Source organism: Salmo salar, chromosome 16, assembly GCF_965601325.2.
Source record: "Salmo salar chromosome 16, fSalSal1, whole genome shotgun sequence".
Classification (NCBI taxonomy): Eukaryota; Metazoa; Chordata; class Actinopteri; order Salmoniformes; family Salmonidae; genus Salmo; species Salmo salar.
In genome coordinates this window covers 39,701,717-39,723,378 of record NC_138306.1, presented here as the reverse complement: position 1 = coordinate 39,723,378, position 21,662 = coordinate 39,701,717, and the positions used below count along the sequence as shown (strand labels likewise).

At 44.1% G+C, this 21,662-nt stretch overlaps 1 protein-coding gene across 2 annotated transcripts in view; it reads right to left on the bottom strand.

Moving 5' to 3' along the window:
* LOC106573605 (serine/threonine-protein kinase STK11) overlaps positions 1–21,662 on the bottom strand; it is a 42,010-nt gene that overhangs the window by 5,072 nt on the left and 15,276 nt on the right. For both annotated transcript variants that reach the window (XM_014148796.3, XM_014148797.3), the window contains one exon: positions 14,585–14,784. In XM_014148796.3, the coding sequence (XP_014004271.1) occupies positions 14,585–14,784 (200 nt within the window). The remainder of the gene's footprint in view (positions 1–14,584; positions 14,785–21,662) is intronic.

Genomic DNA, 21,662 nt, shown 5'->3' with positions numbered 1-21,662 from the left:
TTCACAAACACAAGAAAAAGCACATTCACACATTAACTGTCGATGAAAATTAAAATGTCTCGCCTACAGAGAATATATTTAATTTCAAAGTGTTTCATGCTATTTTTGTGCTCTTCACTGTGTGAAAGCACAACCCAAAACAGCCCGCTTCATTTACAGCTGATATAGTTCTTCTGGAGTAAAAAAACTAAATAAAAACCCACTTGCCAAATCAAACCCTCCAGTAGCAAACAGTTTTTCCACTAGCACAGAGCACAGCTATCTACATATAGGGCCAGTTTCTCCTGACACAGATTAACACTAGTCCTAAACTAAAAATCATGTTCAATTGAGATTTTTCATTGAAAAAGTGTTTTATTGGCCAAGACTAGACTTGTGTCCTAGTAAACCGTCCCCTAGTGTAGAGTAGCTGATCCAAACTGAAGTTGTTCAACAACAGAACTTCAGACAGGAAACCCACGTATTAGATGACAATACATGTGGTCTTGGCATTAGGCTCTGCTCCTTCAGGGGAGCTTACTGCCAGAGCAATGCATCAATTATTACCATTATTAATCAACTACAGGCAGTGATTGAGATATATACCAATCCCCCTCTGAGAAGAAAAGCAGCCAAACAGGAGCAGGCTGGGGTACAGGTGAGCTAACAGAAAACAGACTAGTATAGAGAGTAGCAGTAGTTAACAGCAGCAGCAATAAGCAGCTGGTTTCACTTCATTATAGAGAGCAGAACATGTTACATCTGTCAGTCATCTGTTGCTTGAGGAACCAAGATTACAAAGTGTCTAACAGGTAAGTAAAATATGCCAAGTAGAAATAGGAAAATAAAACTCAAACTACATGACATTAATAATGATGAGTCATGATTTTTCATGAATTGGGCGATGAGTTGGCCTGATGTGAACACAAAGCACCAGATGACTAAAGCCACACGCATAACAACAATCATCCCCTTAATTAATCAAAATGTACATCCACACATTATTAGACTTGTTCAATCAGAAATCCAAGCACTCTGGGCATTCTCAGCAAATGAAGACCAGCTAAATGAAGTCAGTCTGGGCGCGCTCTCTCTTCCTTTATCCCCGTGAAGCTGTCGACACTGGGATTACTGATTAGCCTGGGCCATAAATAAGTAATCAAAGGCAGCACAGTGACACTCGGGTTGTCCTCATCAAACTCCCCGTCACAGCGCCTCTCTACCATCCTTGACTCACGACTCTAACAGTGGCTGACCTGTAAAGACCTGCATCTGCCACCCCCTCTTTGACGACAGCAAAGGTGACAAAAGAAAAGGTAGAATCATACAGTGTCAGAGCGAGAGGGAGGAAAGGAGGGAGAGAAGGAAGAGGGAGGGATATACAGTGCAAGTGTGACTAAACTGACCGCAGCGGGATGACTCACCCAGTTGCCATGGCAACTTAAACACTTGCTACTCTCTAATCGGCAATTTCAAACTGCTGCTTCTGGAGCCGGCGAGCGGAGGGAGGAGGGGGGGTGTATGTTTGCGGAAATCATTGAAATAAGTGGTGGTGGTGTTGTGTGTGGGCACAAACTGAGCAAGAAAGGCTTATACGGGGGTCACAAACCAGGACGTTTGACGTCAAATACACCACAGGCCATATGCACACCTCCCTCTCTTTCTCAAAAACACCTCACCGCTCTAATGTAGTCAAGCTATGGCTCCCTCTATAGTGGGATGCATTGTTGCACAGTAAGAGTTGGTGTTCCTGGGGTGGTTTTTAGTCTCTAGATAAGCAGCGGTGGTATACTGAGCTTCCCTACACACATATAAACCCCTTAGGAATTCTAAAACCTCTTAATGCTTCAGCCTTCAGCGGAATGACAAAGAGAGAGAGAGCGAGAGAGAGATACAGAGATAGACAGATATGGATTAATGGAGGAATGATGAAGAATACTGTGTGTTGTGCAGTATAGGAGGCTCAGACTGGGGAGGAGTTGGGCTGGAAAATAGATTACTATATGAACAAATTTAAACTCAATTGAATTTGCACATTTCTATCACACTTCTACATACTCACATTGTAGTTCTTCTTTCTCCCAAATCAGCCTCCCAACAGGCATTGCCCTACAAAGCCACGCTAGTACAAATTATTGTGATTCCAGTTATTTTTAAGCTCTATTCTACATGTTTTAACAGCCACAGCATGGCACAGAGAGCAAACACAACAGACTGACGGCAGCAAGGGAAAATGAAAGTATAGTGGGTATAATTTCACAAATACCTTCCACAGGCCGGCCAACAGCGGAAGCAGCGGTGAATCAAATCGAAAATACAAATAATCTTTTTGTGCTTCCCTTTGAAGGGGAGAGGTGGGAATGACATTTTCCCCCAACATAAACAAGATTCAGGTTTAAATGGGCTTAACTTTGAATAATTGGCAACACATAATGCACAAGAAACCCCAGCAGACAAATGACAAAATAAAAGACTGCTGTGTAGGGGAGGAAAGGTAATTGAGGGAAAGAAGAAATACGTGATGGATAGTCTCTCTCCATGTTGTCCTCATGTAATTGGGTAAGGCCAGATTGGACACGTTATCACAGTTCAAACAAGCTCATAAAACTCTATTGTGGAAAGATGAATAATGTCATCTACTTGAAAGCTAATATAATAAAACAATTTCCATCACTTCTTATCTCTAATATAAGACAAGAAAGAAAAACTAGGAATGATTGAATGAGTTTTGATTTTGAAATTCACTGTTATCAGAGAGGAGGCAGTTTGGGCAGTCTTTTATATGGTTTGGGCAGTCTTTTATATGGTTTGGGCAGTCTTTTACTTTTATGGGTGACAGCGTAGCCTAGTGGTTAGAGCATTGGACTCGTAACCGAAAGGTTGCAAGTTCAAATCCCCGAGCTGACAAGTTACAAATCTGTCATTCTGCCCCTGAACAAGGCAGTTAACCCACTGTTACTAGGCTGTCATTGAAAATAAGAATTTGTTCTTAACTGACTTGCCTAGTTAAATAAAGGTTAAAAAAAAAAGATGACTCAGGTAGGCTAAATCACTGCAGTCAATAGGAAAAATTAGCGAATGAACCCAAAACTAACACACTAGCATGAGTCATTAAAACAGGCAAGTAGCTGTATGGTCTTATGGCATCTATCAAATGTACTGCTATCAGTGAAAAATCTGAAGATTCCTGGGACAAAGGAAGAATTAGATTGTATGGCATCTAGGAATCTCCATTGTATCTTTTGATGTCAAATGCCTGATGTGCTTTTTGTATTCATTCAATACTGGATCCCTCCCGTTTTGAGGTTCTGAAACGCATAGAAATACATTGTTTTGTGTGTAGTGTGCCCTAAAACACAGCCAGTGCCTAGGGCTTTAGCAGTGGGCCAATAATGACTATACTGTGTCTCTAACCAGAGCCATGACACCAACAACATGCAGTAATTAGCCAAGGCAGGCGAGGACATATTGAGTGCTTCTAGCACCTTATGTTACAAAACAAGTACAAGACAGCAACATAAGTCTACCTTCAGGCCACAACTACTGCTATACCAGCCTGTCACATTCAACAATGTTAGTGCCAATGTCATCAAATATAATGAATCAGATATCATGTGAAAGTCCAGGCGAGCACATCACAGCATCTGCCTTGTGTTACTAAGAGAGAAGTTGACTGAGTGATTAGAGAAAGAAATGAGCTCTACCATGGAAAGTGGAAATGAACCCCATGACCACGTCCATGGACATTCTCTGAACCTGACGTAGTCAACTTTACCTGCTCTACTCCCTCCTCCATGGACATTCTGAGCCTGACGTAGTCAACTTCACCTGCTCTGCTCTCCCATGGACATTCTCTGAGCCTGACGTAGTCAACTTCACCTGCTCTGCTCCCTCCTCCTCCAGAATCCTCTCCTATCAGCTCTGACCTTGTTCAATCACTAGTCTCAGCCTGGGCAAAGTGAATCACTGGTCCATAGTGGCTACCAGCCCACATACGCACTAGGCTGACGCAATCACAGACAGACTGACAGACAGCAGCTTGAGCAGATCCTCTGCAGAGATGGACACACCAGAACACACACACAGTGAGATAACAATCCAATCCATACGAAGGAAAAAAGTTTAGTGAGAAGCGAGTAAAACTTTGATTTGAGGATGTGGGCATGACATAACTGTCGTGTTAATGGCACCACTACAGAAGGCTAACTGACAAAGGATTGTGCATCCATGCCAAACAGTGCTTTTGTCATTAAAAAAAATAAATAATAATAGGAGAAAAAACAAGCAACAAACAAAGAAGATAGGCTTTTGAAAAATAACTATTTTTCATAAAATTGTAGTTATCTTAGCTAGCTGAATTGTATACCAGTTGCTAAGCAGTTGCTAGGGACTCTTTTGGAAGAAGCTAGCTAGCTAACGAAGAACAACAAAGAATATCTAGTTAACAGAAGAAAAGAAAGAGAAAATCAGGACAGAAGAAAAAGGATATCAAAGTGAAACAGTTCTCTAAAGACACAGGAGACAATAATACAAGAAACAACACTTCTGTAGCTTGTCAACTATGTGTCTGTCTATCCCTGTTCTCTCCTCTCTGCACAGGCCATACAAACGCTTCACACCGCGTGGCCGCTGCCACTCCAACCTGGTGGTCCCAGCGCGCACGACCCACGTGGAGTTCCAGGTCTCCGGCAGCCTCTGGAACTGCCGGTCTGCAGCCAACAAGGCTGAGTTCATCTCAGCCTATGCTACCCTCCAGTCCCTAGACTTCCTGGCGCTGACGGAAACATGGATTACCACAGATAACACTGCTACTCCTACTGCTCTCTCTTCGTCTGCCCACGTGTTCTCGCATACCCCTAGAGCATCGAGCCAGCGGGGTGGTGGCACTGGAATCCTCATCTCTCCCAAGTGGACATTCTCTCTTTCTCCCCTGACCCATCTGTCTATCTCCTCATTTGAATTCCATGCTGTCACAGTTACCAGCCCTTTCAAGCTTAACATCCTTATCATTTATCGCCCTCCAGGTTCCCTTGGAGAGTTCATCAATGAGCTTGACGCCTTGATAAGTTCCTTTCCTGAGGATGGCTCACCTCTCACAGTTCTGGGTGACTTTAACCTCCCCACGTCTACCTTTGACTCATTCCTCTCTGCCTCCTTCTTTCCACTCCTCTCCTCTTTTGACCTCACCCTCTCACCTTCCCCCCCTACTCACAAGGCAGGCAATACGCTTGACCTCATCTTTACTAGATGCTGTTCTTCCACTAATCTCATTGCAACTCCCCTCCAAATCTCCGACCACTACCTTGTATCCTTTTCCCTCTTGCTCTCATCCAACACTTCTCACTCTGCCCCTACTCGGATGGTATTGCGCCGTCCCAACCTTCGCTCTCTCTCTCCCGCTACTCTCTCCTCTTCCATCCTATCATCTCTTCCCTCTGCTCAAACCTTCTCCAACCTATCTCCTGATTCTGCCTCCTCAACCCTCCTCTCCTCCCTTTCTGCATCCTTTGATTTTCTCTGTCCCCTATCCTCCAGGCCGGCTCGGTCCTCCCCTCCTGCTCCGTGGCTCGACGACTCACTACGAGCTCACAGAACAGGGCTCCGGGCAGCCGAGCGGAAATGGAGGAAAACTCGCCTCCCTGCGGACCTGGCATCCTTTCACTCACTCCTCTCTACATTCTCCTCTTCTGTCTCTGCTGCTAAAGCCACTTTCTACCACTCTAAATTCCAAGCATCTGCCTCTAACCCTAGGAAGCTCTTTGCTACCTTCTCCTCCCTCCTGAATCCTCCTCCCCCTCCCCCCCCCCTCCTCCCTCTCTGCGGATGACTTCGTCAACCATTTTGAAAAGAAGGTTGACGATATCCGATCCTCGTTTGCAAAGTCAAACGACACCGCTGGTCCTGCTCACACTGCCCTACCCTGTGCTTTGACCTCTTTCTCCCCTCTCTCTCCAGATGAAATCTCGCGTCTTGTGACGGCCGGCCGCCCAACAACCTGCCCACTTGACCCTATCCCCTCCTCTCTTCTCCAGACCATTTCCGGAGACCTTCTCCCCTTCCTCACATCGCTCATCAACTCATCCTTGACCGCTGGCTATGTCCCTTCCGTCTTCAAGAGAGCGAGAGTTGCACCCCTTCTGAAAAAACCTACACTCGATCCCTCCGATGTCAACAACTACAGACCAGTATCCCTTCTTTCTTTTCTCTCCAAAACTCTTGAACGTGCCGTCCTTGGCCAGCTCTCCTGCTATCTCTCTCAGAATGACCTTCTTGATCCTAATCAGTCAGGTTTCAAGACTGGGCATTCAACTGAGACTGCTCTTCTCTGTGTCACGGAGGCTCTCCGCACTGCTAAAGCTAACTCTCTCTCCTCTGCTCTCATACTTCTAGACCTATCTGCTGCCTTTGATACTGTGAACCATCAGATCCTCCTCTCCACCCTCTCCGAGTTGGGCATCTCCGGCGCGGCCCACGCTTGGATTGCGTCCTACCTGACAGGTCGCTCCTACCAGGTGGCGTGGCGAGAATCTGTCTCCGCACCATGCGCTCTCACCACTGGTGTCCCCCAGGGCTCTGTTCTAGGCCCTCTCCTATTCTCGCTATACACCAAGTCACTTGGCTCTGTCATATCCTCACATGGTCTCTCCTATCATTGCTATGCAGACGACACACAATTAATCTTCTCCTTTCCCCCTTCTGATAACCAGGCGGCGAATCGCATCTCTGCATGTCTGTCAGACATATCAGTGTGGATGACGGATCACCAGCTCAAGCTGAACCTCGGCAAGACGGAGCTGCTCTTCCTCCCAGGGAAGGACTGCCCGTTCCATGATCTCGCCATCACGGTTGACAACTCCCTTGTGTCCTCCTCCCAGAGTGCTAAGAACCTTGGCGTGATCCTGGACAACACCCTGTCGTTCTCCACTAACATCAAGGCGGTGACCCGATCCTGTAGGTTCATGCTCTACAACATTCGCAGAGTACGACCCTGCCTCACACAGGAAGCGGCGCAGGTCCTAATCCAGGCACTTGTCATCTCCCGTCTGGATTACTGCAACTCGCTGTTGGCTGGGCTCCCTGCCTGTGCCATTAAACCCCTACAACTCATCCAGAACGCCGCAGCCCGTCTGGTGTTCAACCTTCCCAAGTTCTCTCACGTCACCCCGCTCCTCCGCTCTCTCCACTGGCTTCCAGTTGAAGCTCGCATCCGCTACAAGACCATGGTGATTGCCTACGGAGTTGTGAAGGGAACGGCACCTCCATACCTTCAGGCTCTGATCAGGCCCTACACCCAAACAAGGGCACTGCGTTCATCCACCACTGGCCTGCTGGCCCCCCTACCTCTGAGGAAGCACAGTTCCCGCTCAGCCCAGTCAAAACTGTTCGCTGCTCTGGCACCCCAATGGTGGAACAAGCTCCCTCACGACGCCAGGACAGCGGAGTCAATCACCACCTTCCGGAGACACCTGAAACCCCACCTCTTTAAGGAATACCTAGGATAGGATAAAGTAATCCTTCTAACCCCCCCCCCCCCCCTTAAAATATTTAGATGCACTATTGTAAAGTGGTTGCTCCACTGGATATCATAAGGTGAATGCACCATTTTGTAAGTCGCTCTGGATAAGAGCGTCTGCTAAATGACTTAAATGTAATGTAAATGTAAATAATAATCCAAAAGAAAACACTGACATTTGTCTTCGTGTGGGTCCCCAAGTAGGTCCTAGTGCTGCACAATATCAGCAGCATCTGGTTGGCTCCACCAGGCCTGGCTGTCTCCTCTCCTGCACTAGATAAGGCTCTGGCTATTGGCAACATCACATTATTATGACAAAGACAAAGAGGAGAGGGGGTGGAGGGACTTCATTAACTCCATTCCTCCCTTAAGGTGAAACATTTTGGGAAACTAATAGGTCTAGCAGGTCTAGACTGAAGTAAGAACTGGCTGACACAACACTGCTGTTTGATGTGTTGCTCATATTTGAAACATCCTTCAAATAAAAAAAATGTGCTTTGATGTGAATATGGCATTTTAACAATCATATCCTAAAAACAGGACAGGTCAAAGTAAAATGGACCACATGTAATGGCGTTTGTATCCGTACATTTATGACGAGATGATCATAGGGAAAAACACAATACTTCTGAATTACCCGCTGTGTAAACACATTGATTCTCATTGCAAACAGGCTCAGGATAACTCCTGATACAGTTGGATAGCTGACATTCAGAGCTTAAAGCTGCAATATGTAACTTTTTGGGTGATTCACATAGAAAATATGAGTTACAGATCTGCCATTCTCATTGAAAGCCAGCCTAAGAAGCGGTAGATCTGTTCTATGTGCTCAATTTTACTGCTGCCCGTTCTTAAATTCTGTTTCGGAGTCTTTTACTTTCGGGTTTTGTACACCAATTTCAAACAGCTAAAATACAATATTTTCATTTATGGAAAATATATTTCACAGCGGTTTAGATGTTACAATGATTCTCCACACAATGACTGCTTGTTTTGTCACATACAGTAAACTGAAATTTGGCGCACTACTGGAATTTTAACAACCAGGAAATGGAGAGATTTCTGCATATTGTATCTTTAAATAGCCAAATCGATTAGTCACAGGAATCAGGACTAATAAAGCCAATGCAACCATTCCACAAACGTTAGGCCTACCACATGGATGGCCATTCATAAAATTCAATTGTGGTTCGACACTGTAGGCTACACCACAGTAAGCCCGAACCGACGCCGACATCTTTTGGACGTAAAAAAATTAATAAATGGTGCGGTCTAGACCTTCCTTGAGTTCAACAGTCAGACCGGACCAAATCTGAACCAATCATAGACATCCACATTGATTGAACTGGCCAGATATTAAAATACATTTTTTAGGCTATATTATTATCTTATTATTTCAAGGCTATAGCCTACAAATAAATAAACTGAAGCATTTGCGAGTGCGACACACTAGGCTGGCAGGAACATTATAGTGCTCAGCATTTAAACATTGTATTAAATCATTATAGTCCATAAATTGCGCATATAGGCTGTGACTTAGACTTAAATCAAAATGAAACGAAAAACGCTTTATTAGGCATGATTTTAGTCACAGTCTGTAGCTTCAGACTCATGTGATGGTGCCTGGAGAGTAGTCCAGCAGCAGAGAATACCCTCTCTGCACTTGCAAAGCCACTGGGGATGCTAAATACCCTTCGGGCCACTCTTGCCAGGCTGGGGAGGGATGCGGAGTTGTATGTTTTTTTCTATAGGTAGGCCTAAAAAAAGGTATTTAGGCCAAATAACCCTAATAAAACAGGAAGCTCCTTGAAAGAGGTCATATTTCAGGCCTACAGGGGCAAAATCAATGACAGCGTATTATATATACTGAAAAATATAAAATGCAACATGCAACAATTTCAAAGATTTGACTGAGTTACTGTTCATAAGGAAATCAGTCAATTGAAATAAATGAATTAGGCCCTAATCTATGGATTTCACATGACTGGGCAGGGGCACAGCCATGGGTGGGCCTGGGAAGGCATAGGCCCACCCATTTGGGATTTGGGTCCACCTACTTGGGAGCCAGGCCCAGCCAATCAGAATGAGGTTTTCCCCACAAAAGGGCTTTATTACAGACAGAAATACTCCTCAGCATCCCCCTCCCCCTCAGACGATCCCGCAGGTGAAGAAGCCGGATGTGGAGGTCCTGGGCTGGCGTGGTTACACATGGTCTGCGGTTGTGAGGCCGGTTGGACGTACTGACAAATTCTCTAAAATGACGTTGGAGGGGGCTTATGGAAGAGAAATTAACATTCAATTCTCTGGCAACAGCTCTGTTGGACAGTCCTGCAGTCAGCATGCCAATTGCACGATCCCTCAAAACTTGAGACATCTGTGGCATTGTGTTGTGTAACAAAACTGCACATTATAAAGTGGCCTTTTATTTCCCCCAGCACAAGGTGCACCTGTTTAATGAACATGCTGTTTAATCAGCTTCTTGTTATGCCACACCTGTCAGGTGGCTGGATTATCTTGGCAAAGGAGAAATGCTCACTAACAAGGATGTAAACAAATTTGTGCACAAAATTTGAGAGAAACATTTTTGTGCATATGGAACATATCTGGGATCTTATTTCAGCTCATGAAAAATGGGTTTACATGTTGCGTTTATATTTTTATTCAGTATATATAATAGAACGAAAATGAACACTTTTAAGAGATCTGATTTTTAGTTTAGAAATACTTTGCTCCAATGACACACTTAGCTAGCTAGCATTTACATTTTTTTTTTACATTTACGTCATTTAGCAGACACTCTTATCCAGAACGACTTACAAACTGGTGCATTCCCCTTATGATATCCAGTGGACATTTTTTTTTGGGGGGGGGGGGGGGGGTTAGAAGGATTACTTTATCCTATCCCAGGTATTCCTTAAAGAGGTGGGGTTTCAGGTGCCTCCGGAAGGTGGTGATTGACTCCGCTGTCCTGGCGTCGTGAGGGAGCTTGTTCCACCATGGGGGTGCCAGAGCAGCGAACAGTTTTGACTGGGCTGAGCAGGAACTGTGCTTCCGCAGAGGTAGGGGGGCCAGCAGGCCAGAGGTGGATGAACGCAGTGCCCTTGTTTGGGTGTAGGGACTGATCAGAGCCTGAAGGTACAGAGGTGCCGTTCCCCTCACAGCTCCGTAGGCAAGCACCATGGTCTTGTAGCAGATGCGAGCTTCAACTGGAAGCCAGTGGAGTGTGCGGAGGAGCGGGGTGACGTGAGAGAACTTGGGAAGGTTGAACACCAGACGGGCTGCGGCGTTCTGGATGAGTTGTAGGGGTTTAATGGCACAGGCAGGGAGCCCAGCGAGTTGCAGTAATCCATACGGGAGATGACAAGTGCCTGGAATAGGACCTGCGCCGCTTCCTGTGTAAGGCAGGGTCGTACTCTGCGAATGTTGTAGAGCATGAACCTACAGGATCGGGTCACCGCCTTGATGTTAGCGGAGAACGACAGGGTGTTGTCCAGGGTCACGCCAAGGCTCTTAGCACTCTGGGAGGTGGACACAATGGAGTTGCCAACCGTGATGGCGAGATCATGGAAAGGGCAGTCCTTCAACGGGAGGAAAAGCAGCTCCGTCTTGCCGAGGTTCAGCTTGAGGTGGTGATCAGTCATCCACACTGATATGCTAGCCACCTCCTTCCTTTCTGTTAGCATGGACACATAGTAAGTACCCATCATGCTTGCAGGATATGTGTCTTTTCAGATCTCACAATGATTATTTAGTGGTGGACACTACATCATTGCACTCCCTCTCTTGCTCTTGGTCCTCCTTATCTTTGTAAGTCACCTTGATTTTTAACCTGTTTGTTTCATCAGTTTATGAAAATATTTAGCGAAATCCATGACAGTAGCTAAGGGGCTATAGCAGCACACAAGTACCCTACAAATGCATGCTGGGCCGGGCATGCCCAGAGCTCGTGAAGTGAGCACTACCGGAGTGTGTAAGAAGGCCGACGGGCCAGTCTTTGGCAAACTCGCTCTGCGCTCCAGTCAAATTGGGCACACTCCACACCTCGCTCTACTCCAGCTCCGCTCACATACTCTGTCCAGGACCTCTACACCAAGCAGTGTCAGAGGAAGGCCCAATAAATTGTCAAAGACTCCAGTCACCCAAGCCATAGACTGTTCTCTCTGCTACCGCATGGCAAGCGGTACCAGTGCACCAAGTCTGCAACCAGCAGGACCCTGAAAAGCTTCTACCCCCAAGCCATAAACCTGCTAAACAAGACTGCTAAATAGCTAATCAAATGGCTACCCGGACAACCTGCATTGACACTTTTTGGACTAACTCTTGCACACACACACTGGACACACAGCTGCTACTGTCTATTATCTATCCTGTTGCCTAGTCACTTTACCCCTACCTACAGTACCAGTCGCAAGTTTGGACACACCTACTTATTCAAGGGATTTTCTTTATTTTTACATTGTAGAATAATAGTGAAGACATCAAAACTATGAAATAACACATATGAAATCATGTAATAACCAAATAAGTGTTAAACAAATCAAAATATATTTTATATTTGAAATTCTTCAAAGTAGCCACCCTTTGCCTTGATGACAGCTTTGCACACGCTTGGCATTCTCTCAACCAGATTCATGAGTTAGTCACCTGTAATGCATTTCAATTAACAGGTGTGCCTTGTTAAAAAGTTAATTTGTGAAATTTCTTTCCTTCGTAATGCGTTTGAGCCAATTAGTTGTGTTGGTAGGGGTGGTATACAGAAGATAGCCCTATTTGGTAAAATACCAAGTCCATATTATGGCAAGAACAGCTCAAATAATAAAGAGAAACGACAGTCCATCATTACTTTAAGACATGAAGGTCAGTCAATCTGGAACATTTCTATAACTTTAAAAGTTTCTTCAAGTGCAGTTGCAAAAACCATCAAGCGCTATAATGAAACAGGCTCTCCTGAGGACCGCCACAGGAAAGGATGACCCAGAGAAATTGCAGCCCAAATAAATGCTAGAGTTCAAGTAACAAACACATCTCAACATCAACTGTTCAGAAGAGACTGCGTGAATCAGGCCTTCATGGTCGAATTGCTGCAAAGAAACCACTACTAAAGGACACCAATAATAATAAGAGACTTGCTTGGGCCAAGAAACACGAGCAATGGACATTAGACCAGTGGAGAACTGTCATTTGGTCTAATGAGTCCAAATTTTTGATTTTTGGTTCCAACCGCCATGTCTTTGTGAGACGCAGAGTAGGTGAACGGATGATCTGGTTTTCACTTAGTGGGACTCTCATTTGTTTTTCAACAGGACAATGACCCAAAACACACCTCCAGGCTATGTAAGGGCTATTTGACCAAGGAGGAGAGTGATGGAGTGCTGCATCAGATGACATGGCCTCAACAATCACCCGACCTCAACCCAATTAAGATGGTTGGAGAGCAGCCAACAGTGTTCAGCATATGTGTGGAACTTTAAATAATGCCACTTTAATAATGTTTACATATCTTACATTACCGTAATTTCCGGACTATTGAGCGCACCTGAATATAAGCCGCACCCACTGAATTTTTTCAAAATTATTATTTTGAACATAAATAAGCCGCACATGTCTATAAGCCGCAGGTGCCTACCGGTACATTGAAACAAATGAACTTTACACAGGCTTTAACTAAACACGGCTTGTAACAAAATAAATAGGCTTTAACGAAGCACGGCTTGTAACAAAAAATTTGCAGTAAACAGTAGCCTACCAAGAAAGTCATTGGTCACTATCTTCCTCCTCCTGTGCACTGAAACCACTGAAGTCATCTCCTTCGGTGTCGGAGTTGAATAGCCTCAGAATTGCTTCATCCGATATTGGATCGTTTTCATTGTCGCTCTCATCACTGTTTGACCTTAACCGGTTCGGCAATTTCATTGGTCTAATGAAAGCTTCATGCTGCCAAAAAACTGAGCACGTCACAGAATGTGTTTTTTTGGAGAAAGTAAAAAATGAAAGCGGGAAAAATCCATATATTAGCCGTGTCATTGTTTAAGCCGCGAGGTTCAAAGCGTGGGAAAAAAGTTGCGGCTTATAGTCCGGAATTTACGGTACTCATATCATATGTATATACTGTATTTTATACCATATATTGCACCTTGCCATCACTCATCCATATATTTATATGTACATATTCTCATTCACCCCTTTCAGATGTGTGTATTAGGTAGTTGTTGGGGAATTGTTAGATTACTTGTTAGCTATTACTGCACTGTCGGAACCAGAAGCACAAGCATTTCGCTACACTCGCATTAACATCTGCTAACCATGTGTATGTGACCAATAAAATTTGATTTGAAACTCTGTTGGAAAAGCATTCCAGGTAAAGCTGGTTGAGAGAATGCCAAGAGTGTGCAAAGCTGTCATCAAGGCAAAGGGTGGCTACTTTGAAGAATCTCAAATAGACTATTTTGATTTGTTTAACACTTTTTTGGTTACTACATGATCTTTTAAATTGTATTTAACTAGGCATTTCATGTGTTATTTCATAGTTTTGATGTTTTCACTGTTACTCAACAATGTCGAAAAGAGTAAAATAATGAAAAACCCTTGAATGAGTAGGTGTGTCCAAACTTTGACTGATACCGTAAATGTACATAGCTACCTCAATTACCTCATACCCCTGCACATCAAACTCGGTACTGGTAATCCCTGTATAGAGCCATATTATTTTTACTCGTTATTGTTATCCGTTATTCACTGTGTATTTATTCCTGATGGCACTATTTAAAATGTATCTTTAACTCTGCATTGTTGGAAAAGGACCCGTACAGTAAGTAAGCATTTCACTTTTAGTCTACACCTGTTGTTTGTAAAGAATGTGACAAAAAAATGTTATTTATCACTCAAATTCTCTCTCCCAATAACCCTCACTCTCCACCTCAACATCTCTCCACCTCCCTCTATCCCGTGTCTCTCACCTTGCATAGCAAAACCCTGGTTGGAAATGTGGTTTTCTCCATAGAGCAGCTTGTCATTATCGTCCTAGTCCTTATAAACATCACTCTATTAAGTCATGTCTCCATCCTTCTCTCCCTCCATATCTCTGTATCTCACCTGGCATAGTGAAACCCTGAGAATAGATGTCTCCAGCGCCATAGAAGAGTTCATCATCATCCTGGTCGTCCTGGTCGGTGTAGCCGTGCAGGTTCTCCAGGTAAGGCAGTACAGTCATGCTACGCCATGCGTCCCTCCGGTCAGCACTGGGGGGCATTGGCACCAGAGGCTCCATGGCAGGGTGCTTCTTCCTCACCCAACTGAAACCACACAAAGATTGGTTTTAAGGTTATACAGTTGAAGTCGGAAGTTTACATACACCTTAGCCAAATACATAAAAACTCAGTTTTTCACAATTCCTGATATTTAATCCTAGTAAAGATTCCTTGTCTTAGATCAGTGAGGATCACCACTTTATTTTAAGAATGTGAAATGTCAGAATAATAGTAGAGAATGACTTATTTCAACTTTTATTCCTTTAAATCACATTCCCCAGTGAGACAGAAGTTTACATACACTTACCTAGTATTTGGTAGCATTGCCTTTAAATTGTTTAACTTGGGTCAAACGTTTCAGGTAGCCTTCCATAAGCTTCTCACAATTAGTTGGGTGAATTTTGGCCCATTCTTCCTGACAGAGTTGGTGTAACTGAGTCAGGTTTGTAGGCCTCCTTGCTCACACACACTTTTTCAGTTCTGCCCACAAATTATCTATGGGATTGAGGTCAGGGCTTTGTGATGGCCACTCCAATACCTTGACGGTGTTGTCCTTAAGCCATTCTGCCACAACTTTGGAAGTATGCTTGGGGTCATTGTCCATTTGGAAGACCCATTTGCGACTAAGCTTTAAACTTCCTGACTGATGTCTTGAGATGTTGCTTCAATATATCCACATAATTTTCCTCCCTCATGATGCCATCTATAGCACCAGTCTCTCCTGCAGAAAAGCACAACATGATGCTGCCTTTCAGGTTATGTCGATATAGGACTCGTTTTACTGTGGATATAGATACTTTTGTACCTGTTTCCTCAAGCATCTTCACAAGGTCCTTTGCTGTTGTTCTGGGATTGATTTGCACTTTTTCGCACCCCAGTACGTTCATCTCTAGGAGACAGAACGCGTCTCCTTCCTGAGCGGTATGACGGCTGCGTGGTCCCATTGCGTTTATACTTGCGTACGATTGATGGTACAGATGAACGTGGTACCTTCAGGCGTCTGGAAATTGCTCCCAAGGATGAACCAGACTTGTGGAGGTGTACAATTGCTTGTCTGAGGTCGATGGCTGATTTCTTTTGATTTTCCCATGATGTTAAGCAAAGAGGCACTGAATTTGAAGGTAGGCCTTGAAATACATCCACAGGTACACCTCCAATGGACTCAAATGATGTCAATTAGCCTATCAGAAGCTTCTAAAGCCATGACATCATTTTCTGGAATTTTCCAAGCTATTTAAAGGTACAGTCAACTTAGTGAACGTAAACTTCTGACCCACTGGAATTGTGATAGTGAATTATAAGTGAAATAATCTGTCTGTAAACAATTGTTGGAAAAATTACTTGTGTCATGCACAAAGACGATGTCCTAACCGACTTGCCAAAACTATAGTTTGTTAACAAGAAATTTGATGACTGGTTGAAAAATGAGTTTTAATGACTCCAACCTAAGTGTATGTAAACTTCCGACTTCAACTGTATATGTTGTATATACACTACCGTTCACAAGTTTGGGGTCACTTAGAAATGTCCTTGTTTTTGAAAGAAATGCACATTCTTTGTCCATTAAAATATCATCAAATTGATCAGAAATATAGTGTAGACATTGTTAATGTTGTAAATGACTATTGTAGCTGGAAATGGCAGATTTTTTATGGAATACCTACATAGGCGTACAAAGGCCCATTTTCAGCAACCATCACTCCTGTGCTCCAATGGCACGTTGTGTTAGCTAATCCAAGTTTATAATTTTAAAAGTCAGCATGCCAATTGCACGCTCCCTCAAAACTTGAGACATCTGTGGCATTGTGTTGTGTGACAAAACTGTACATTTTAGAGTGGCCTTTTATTGTCCCCAGCACAAGGTGCACCTGCATAATGATCATGCTGTTTAATCAGCTTCTTGATATGCCATACCTGTCAGGTGGATGGATTATCTTGGAAAAGGAGAAATGCTCACTAACAGGGATGTAAACAAATTTGTGTACAAAATTTGAGAGAAACATTTTTGTATGTATGGAACATTTCTCGAATCTTTTAATTTTAGCTAATGAAACATGGGACCACTTTACATGTTCCGTTATATTTGTGTTCAGTGTATAAAGAAGGCTAACCAATGGAATAAGCAGTTACTTAAAACAACTGATACGTATAATTGTGGTGTGCAGTTAAGAGATGGCCGGTCAAATGTGTCTGTAGGATAAGAAGCTGTGTGTAGGGTATAATAGTAAGTGGGTGTGTGTGTGTTTGATTGGACTGTCATTTCTCTTTGCTTATTTGAGTTCTTCTTGCCCTAATATGGACTTGGTTTTTTATCAAATAGGGCTACCTTGTCACAACACAACCGATTGGCTCAAACACATTAAGAACTAAATACATTTCACAAATGAACTTTTAACAAGGCACACCTGTTAATTGAAATGCATTCCAGGTGACTACCTCATGAAGCTGGTTAAGAGAATGCCAAGAGTGTGCAAAGCTGTCATCAAGGCAAAGGGAGGCTACTTTGAAGAATCTCAGATATAAAATATATTTTGATTTGTTTAACACATTTTTGGGTACTACATGATTCCATGTGTCATTTCATAGGTTTAATGTCTTCACTATTATTCTAATGTAGAAAATAGTAGAAATAAAGAAAAACCATTGAATGAGTAGGTGTGTCCAAACTTTTGACAGGTACTGTAGATAGTTTTTGTCATTTGTGGTTTTTGAACCCACAAGTCGTCGTGACATCGTCTGCCCTGTACGGACATTGCGCACGCCTAGTATCCAAACATGCAAAAACGCATGGCTTGAGATGCAGTCACTGGTCGAGTGTGTGTAGCTAGCTACCTAGTTTCAATATAAACAGTAGTGCCAAAGAAGCATAACGTTTGAGTAGCATTTAAAAACACCTGATTTAAATCATCATCATCAATATTTGATCTGGTTGGCTGAAATGCGCCGCAGAGAGAGGAGCAGCTGCATCAACGACCCTCCGACCCAACTTCATCCCTCCTTTAGTCAGGAGTTGCACGTGTGTGTCAGGGCAGCAGCAACACAGCTAGTCTAGACTCAAGCTAACCACCATACACTAAAATATCCACACAAGCCACTAGCCGGCCAGCCAGCGATATATCATGAGTTAGAAGATTATTAATAATAAGAAGTTATGTAAGAATTTTAAGAGCATTGCAGATAAATCACCCAAAAACAAAAATCTACAATCAGCTGATAGCCCAATCTCTTTCCCCAATGTCAGTCATGTCTTTAGGAGGCAATGTAACTAGCTTGCTTACAATTTGTGATGTGTGTTGTTGCAGAAATAAATAGGCCTACGTGCCAAATTTTATTTGCTACAGAGGCAGTTGGTAAGTTAGGAATTTAGATATACAGTATGAATTATGACAGTAATTTTCTTTCAAGCGCTGAGTGCGCCCTGTTTTCGTTTTGAGCACTTGATCCCGGTCTGTGCACGGCCTTGTGTGTGCGCACGGCCCTGTGTGTGTGTGTGTGTGTGTGTGTGTGTGTGGTGTGTGGGATAATACGTGATCAAGCCTCCATAATGCAGCCTAGTGAAGCTGCTACACCTTAAGAATAGGGTGCACCTCAGGAGCCGGGACATTAAAGTTGCATTGACTCAGCATGGCTACTCTACCCATTGTAATTCCCCTTAATGTTAATATTTGCAGAGCTTGGAAATGAATTTTAAAGACCCATCTGCCCTTTTGCCAGGTGAAATATTTATACAGCTCTTTTTTCCCCAGCTTCTATATACTCCTCCTTATCCTTCCTTTCGCCTTTTGGCATGACCACACGTGGAAGGACCACATGTTAAGGAGAGATTGATTCGATTCTGATTTATTAATTGTTATTACCTTTTGGTATTAACATGCACTAAAATAGGTTAGGTGACACAGGACGCACCACATTCTATCATGGTGTCTAATCTATACCTGCAAGTGAAATAAACTTGTTCAAGTTAAACTCATTACATTTTAGTCATTTAGCAGACGCTCTTATCCAGAGCAACTTACAGTTAGTGCATTCATCTTAAGATAGCTAAGTGGGACCATTACATATCACAGGCATAGTAAGTACACGTTTCCTCAAAAGGGGGGGGATTATTTAAGATACTCTTTGAAGAGGTAGGGTTTTCAGGTGCTTTTGGAAGATGGGCAGGAACTCTGCTGTCATAGCTTTAGGGGGAAGGTGGTTCCACCATTGGGGTGCCAGGACAGAGAAGAGCTTGGACTGGGCTGAGCGGGAGCTACCCTCCTGTAGGAGTGAGATGGCCAAGAGACCAGAGGTGGCAGAACAGAGTGCTCGGGTTGGGGTGTAGGGTTTGAGCATAGCCTGAAGGTAGAGAGTGGCTGCAGCGTTCTGGATAAGTTGCAGTGGTTTGATGGCACAAGCGGTGAGCCCAGCCAACAGCGAGTTGCAGTAGTCTAGAAGGGAGATGACAAGTGCCTGGATTAGAACCTTCGCCGCTTCCTGTGTGAGGTTGGGTCGTACTCTACGGATGTTGTAGAGCATGCTTTGATGTTTGCAGAGAATGACAGGGTGTTGTCCAGGGTCACGCCAAGGTTCTTTGCACTCTGGGAGGGCGACACTGTGGAGTTATCAACCGTGATGGAGAGGTCTTTGAGCGGGCAGGCCTTCCCCGGGAGGAAGAGCAGGTTGAGCTTGAGGAGATGGCCTGACATCCAAGCTGAGGTATCTGCCAGGCATGCAGAGATGCGTGTCGCCACCTGGGTGTCAGGTGGAAGGAGGAAAGTAGTTGAGTGTCATCCGCATAGCAATGATAGGAGAGACCATGTGAGGATATGACGCAGCCATCTGACTTGGTGTATAGAGAGAAGAGGGGAGGGCCTAGAACAGAGCCCTGGGGGACACCAGTAGTGAGAGTACGTAGTGCAGATACAGATCCTCGCCACGTCACCTGGTAGGAGCGACCTGCCAGGTAAGCTGCAATCCAAGAGTGTGCAGAGCCTGAGACACCCAGCCCTGAGAGAGTGGAGAGGAGGATCTGATGGTTCACGGTGCCGAAGGCAGCGGATAGATCTAGGAGGATGAGAACAGAGGAGCGAGAGTCAGCTTTGGCAGTGCAGAGCCTCCGTGACACAGAAGACCTGTCCTGGTTAGGGTAAAGAAGATCGTTCTGAGAGAGATAACAAGAGTTTATCAGAGACAGCACGCTTAAGTGTTTTGGAAATAAAAGAAAGGGATACAGGGCTACAGTTTGAGGTCAGATGAGTCATATTTGCTACCATGTTAAAAAAACATGAATAACCTATTTCAATAACTGATTATTCATAAAGCATATATTAGACATATCTAAACCATGAGAAACTTCCAATGTAAAAAGTAACTACAAATGTTTCTATAACTAGGCTATAACTCTTCAACATACACTACCATTCAAAAGTTTGGGGTCACTTAGAAATGTCCCTGTTTTTCAAAGAAAAGCAAAATAAAATTGTCCATTAAAATGACATCAAATTGATCAGAAATACAGTGTTAATATTGTAAATGACTATTGTAGCTGGAAACAGCAGATTTTTTATGGAATATCTGCATATAAACACTCAACTCCAAGATGGCATAGCAGTAGGACATGTGTGTTTGTCTTCGTCTTATACTGTGTCTTATCTGGTGTAAATATCCGGTCTTCTTCGTATACATCTTAATCTCACTTTCGATCTACGAACTAAATATACTTTCCTGCAACCCGCCTCACCCAATGTGGTACAGATCTGCTATTTTTATTCCTTATAACTGGAATTAACATCAGGAGCTAGCCAGCTAACTAGCTACTAGTTGTTGTTAGCAATGGCTAGCGGTCTTCACCTTTTTCTCGGTCACCCGCCAGCCTTAGCTCGGATAACACCTGCTAGACTGCACAGCGCGATATCAACCCAGAGCATATTGGACTGCTTCTCTCTACAACATCACCGGATTCCTGCTGCTCAGGATCATTACACCGGATCATCGCAGCTAGCTAGCTGTTACTGTTAGCTAACGCCTCTGTCCCGAAGCAAGCACCAGCTAGCCTTGAGCTAGGTCCATATACCAGCTATTTCTAGGGCTATAATACCTCCTTTGCCAATTGGCCTGTACCCTTTATTGTCGACACGGAGCCCCGCCGATCCATCACGACTGAACTGCTGATGTGATTGCTCGATGTGGTCGCAACAGGCTATTCTGTTACGATGTCGCCGAAGAACCATCTACTAGCCCCGGCCCGCTAGCTTTTCTGAACGCAGTGTCCCCTGCTCGCCTAGCGTATTAGTGACTACCGAACGGCACCCTGACTCACCTACTGCTCCTCTTTTGACCCTATGATCACTCGGCTACACAGCTGATGCCCCCTGGACTGTTTCAATAACACGGTACCTCATTTTGTTTACCTGTCGGCCCCAGCCTCAAACTCAGGTCCTGTATGTACCTAACTGACCCGCTCTGCCCATTCATCGCCTTTCACCCATTGTTGTCTTAGTTCTCCTGATCAACACTTGTGATGGCTTTATGCCTAACTCTAATGTCAATATGCCTTGTCTAACGCTGTCTTGGCTAGTTCTTATTGTTTTATTTCACTGCAGAGGCCTCAGTCCCGCTCAAAATGCCTTAGATCGCTCTTTTATCCCAACCTACACACATGCGGAGACCTCACCTGACTTAACTGGTGCCTACAGAGATGAAACCTTTCTCGTCACTCAATGCCTAGGTTTACCTCCACTGTACTCACATCCTACCATACCATTGCTGGACATTATGCCGTGAATCTATTCTACCACGCCCAGAAATCGGCTCCTTTTATTCTATGTCCCCAATGCACTAGACGACCAGTTCTTATAGCCTTTAGCCGTACCCTTATCCTACTCCTCCTCTGGTGATGTAGAGGTTAACTCAGGCCCTGTAGCCCCCAGTTCCACTCCTATTCC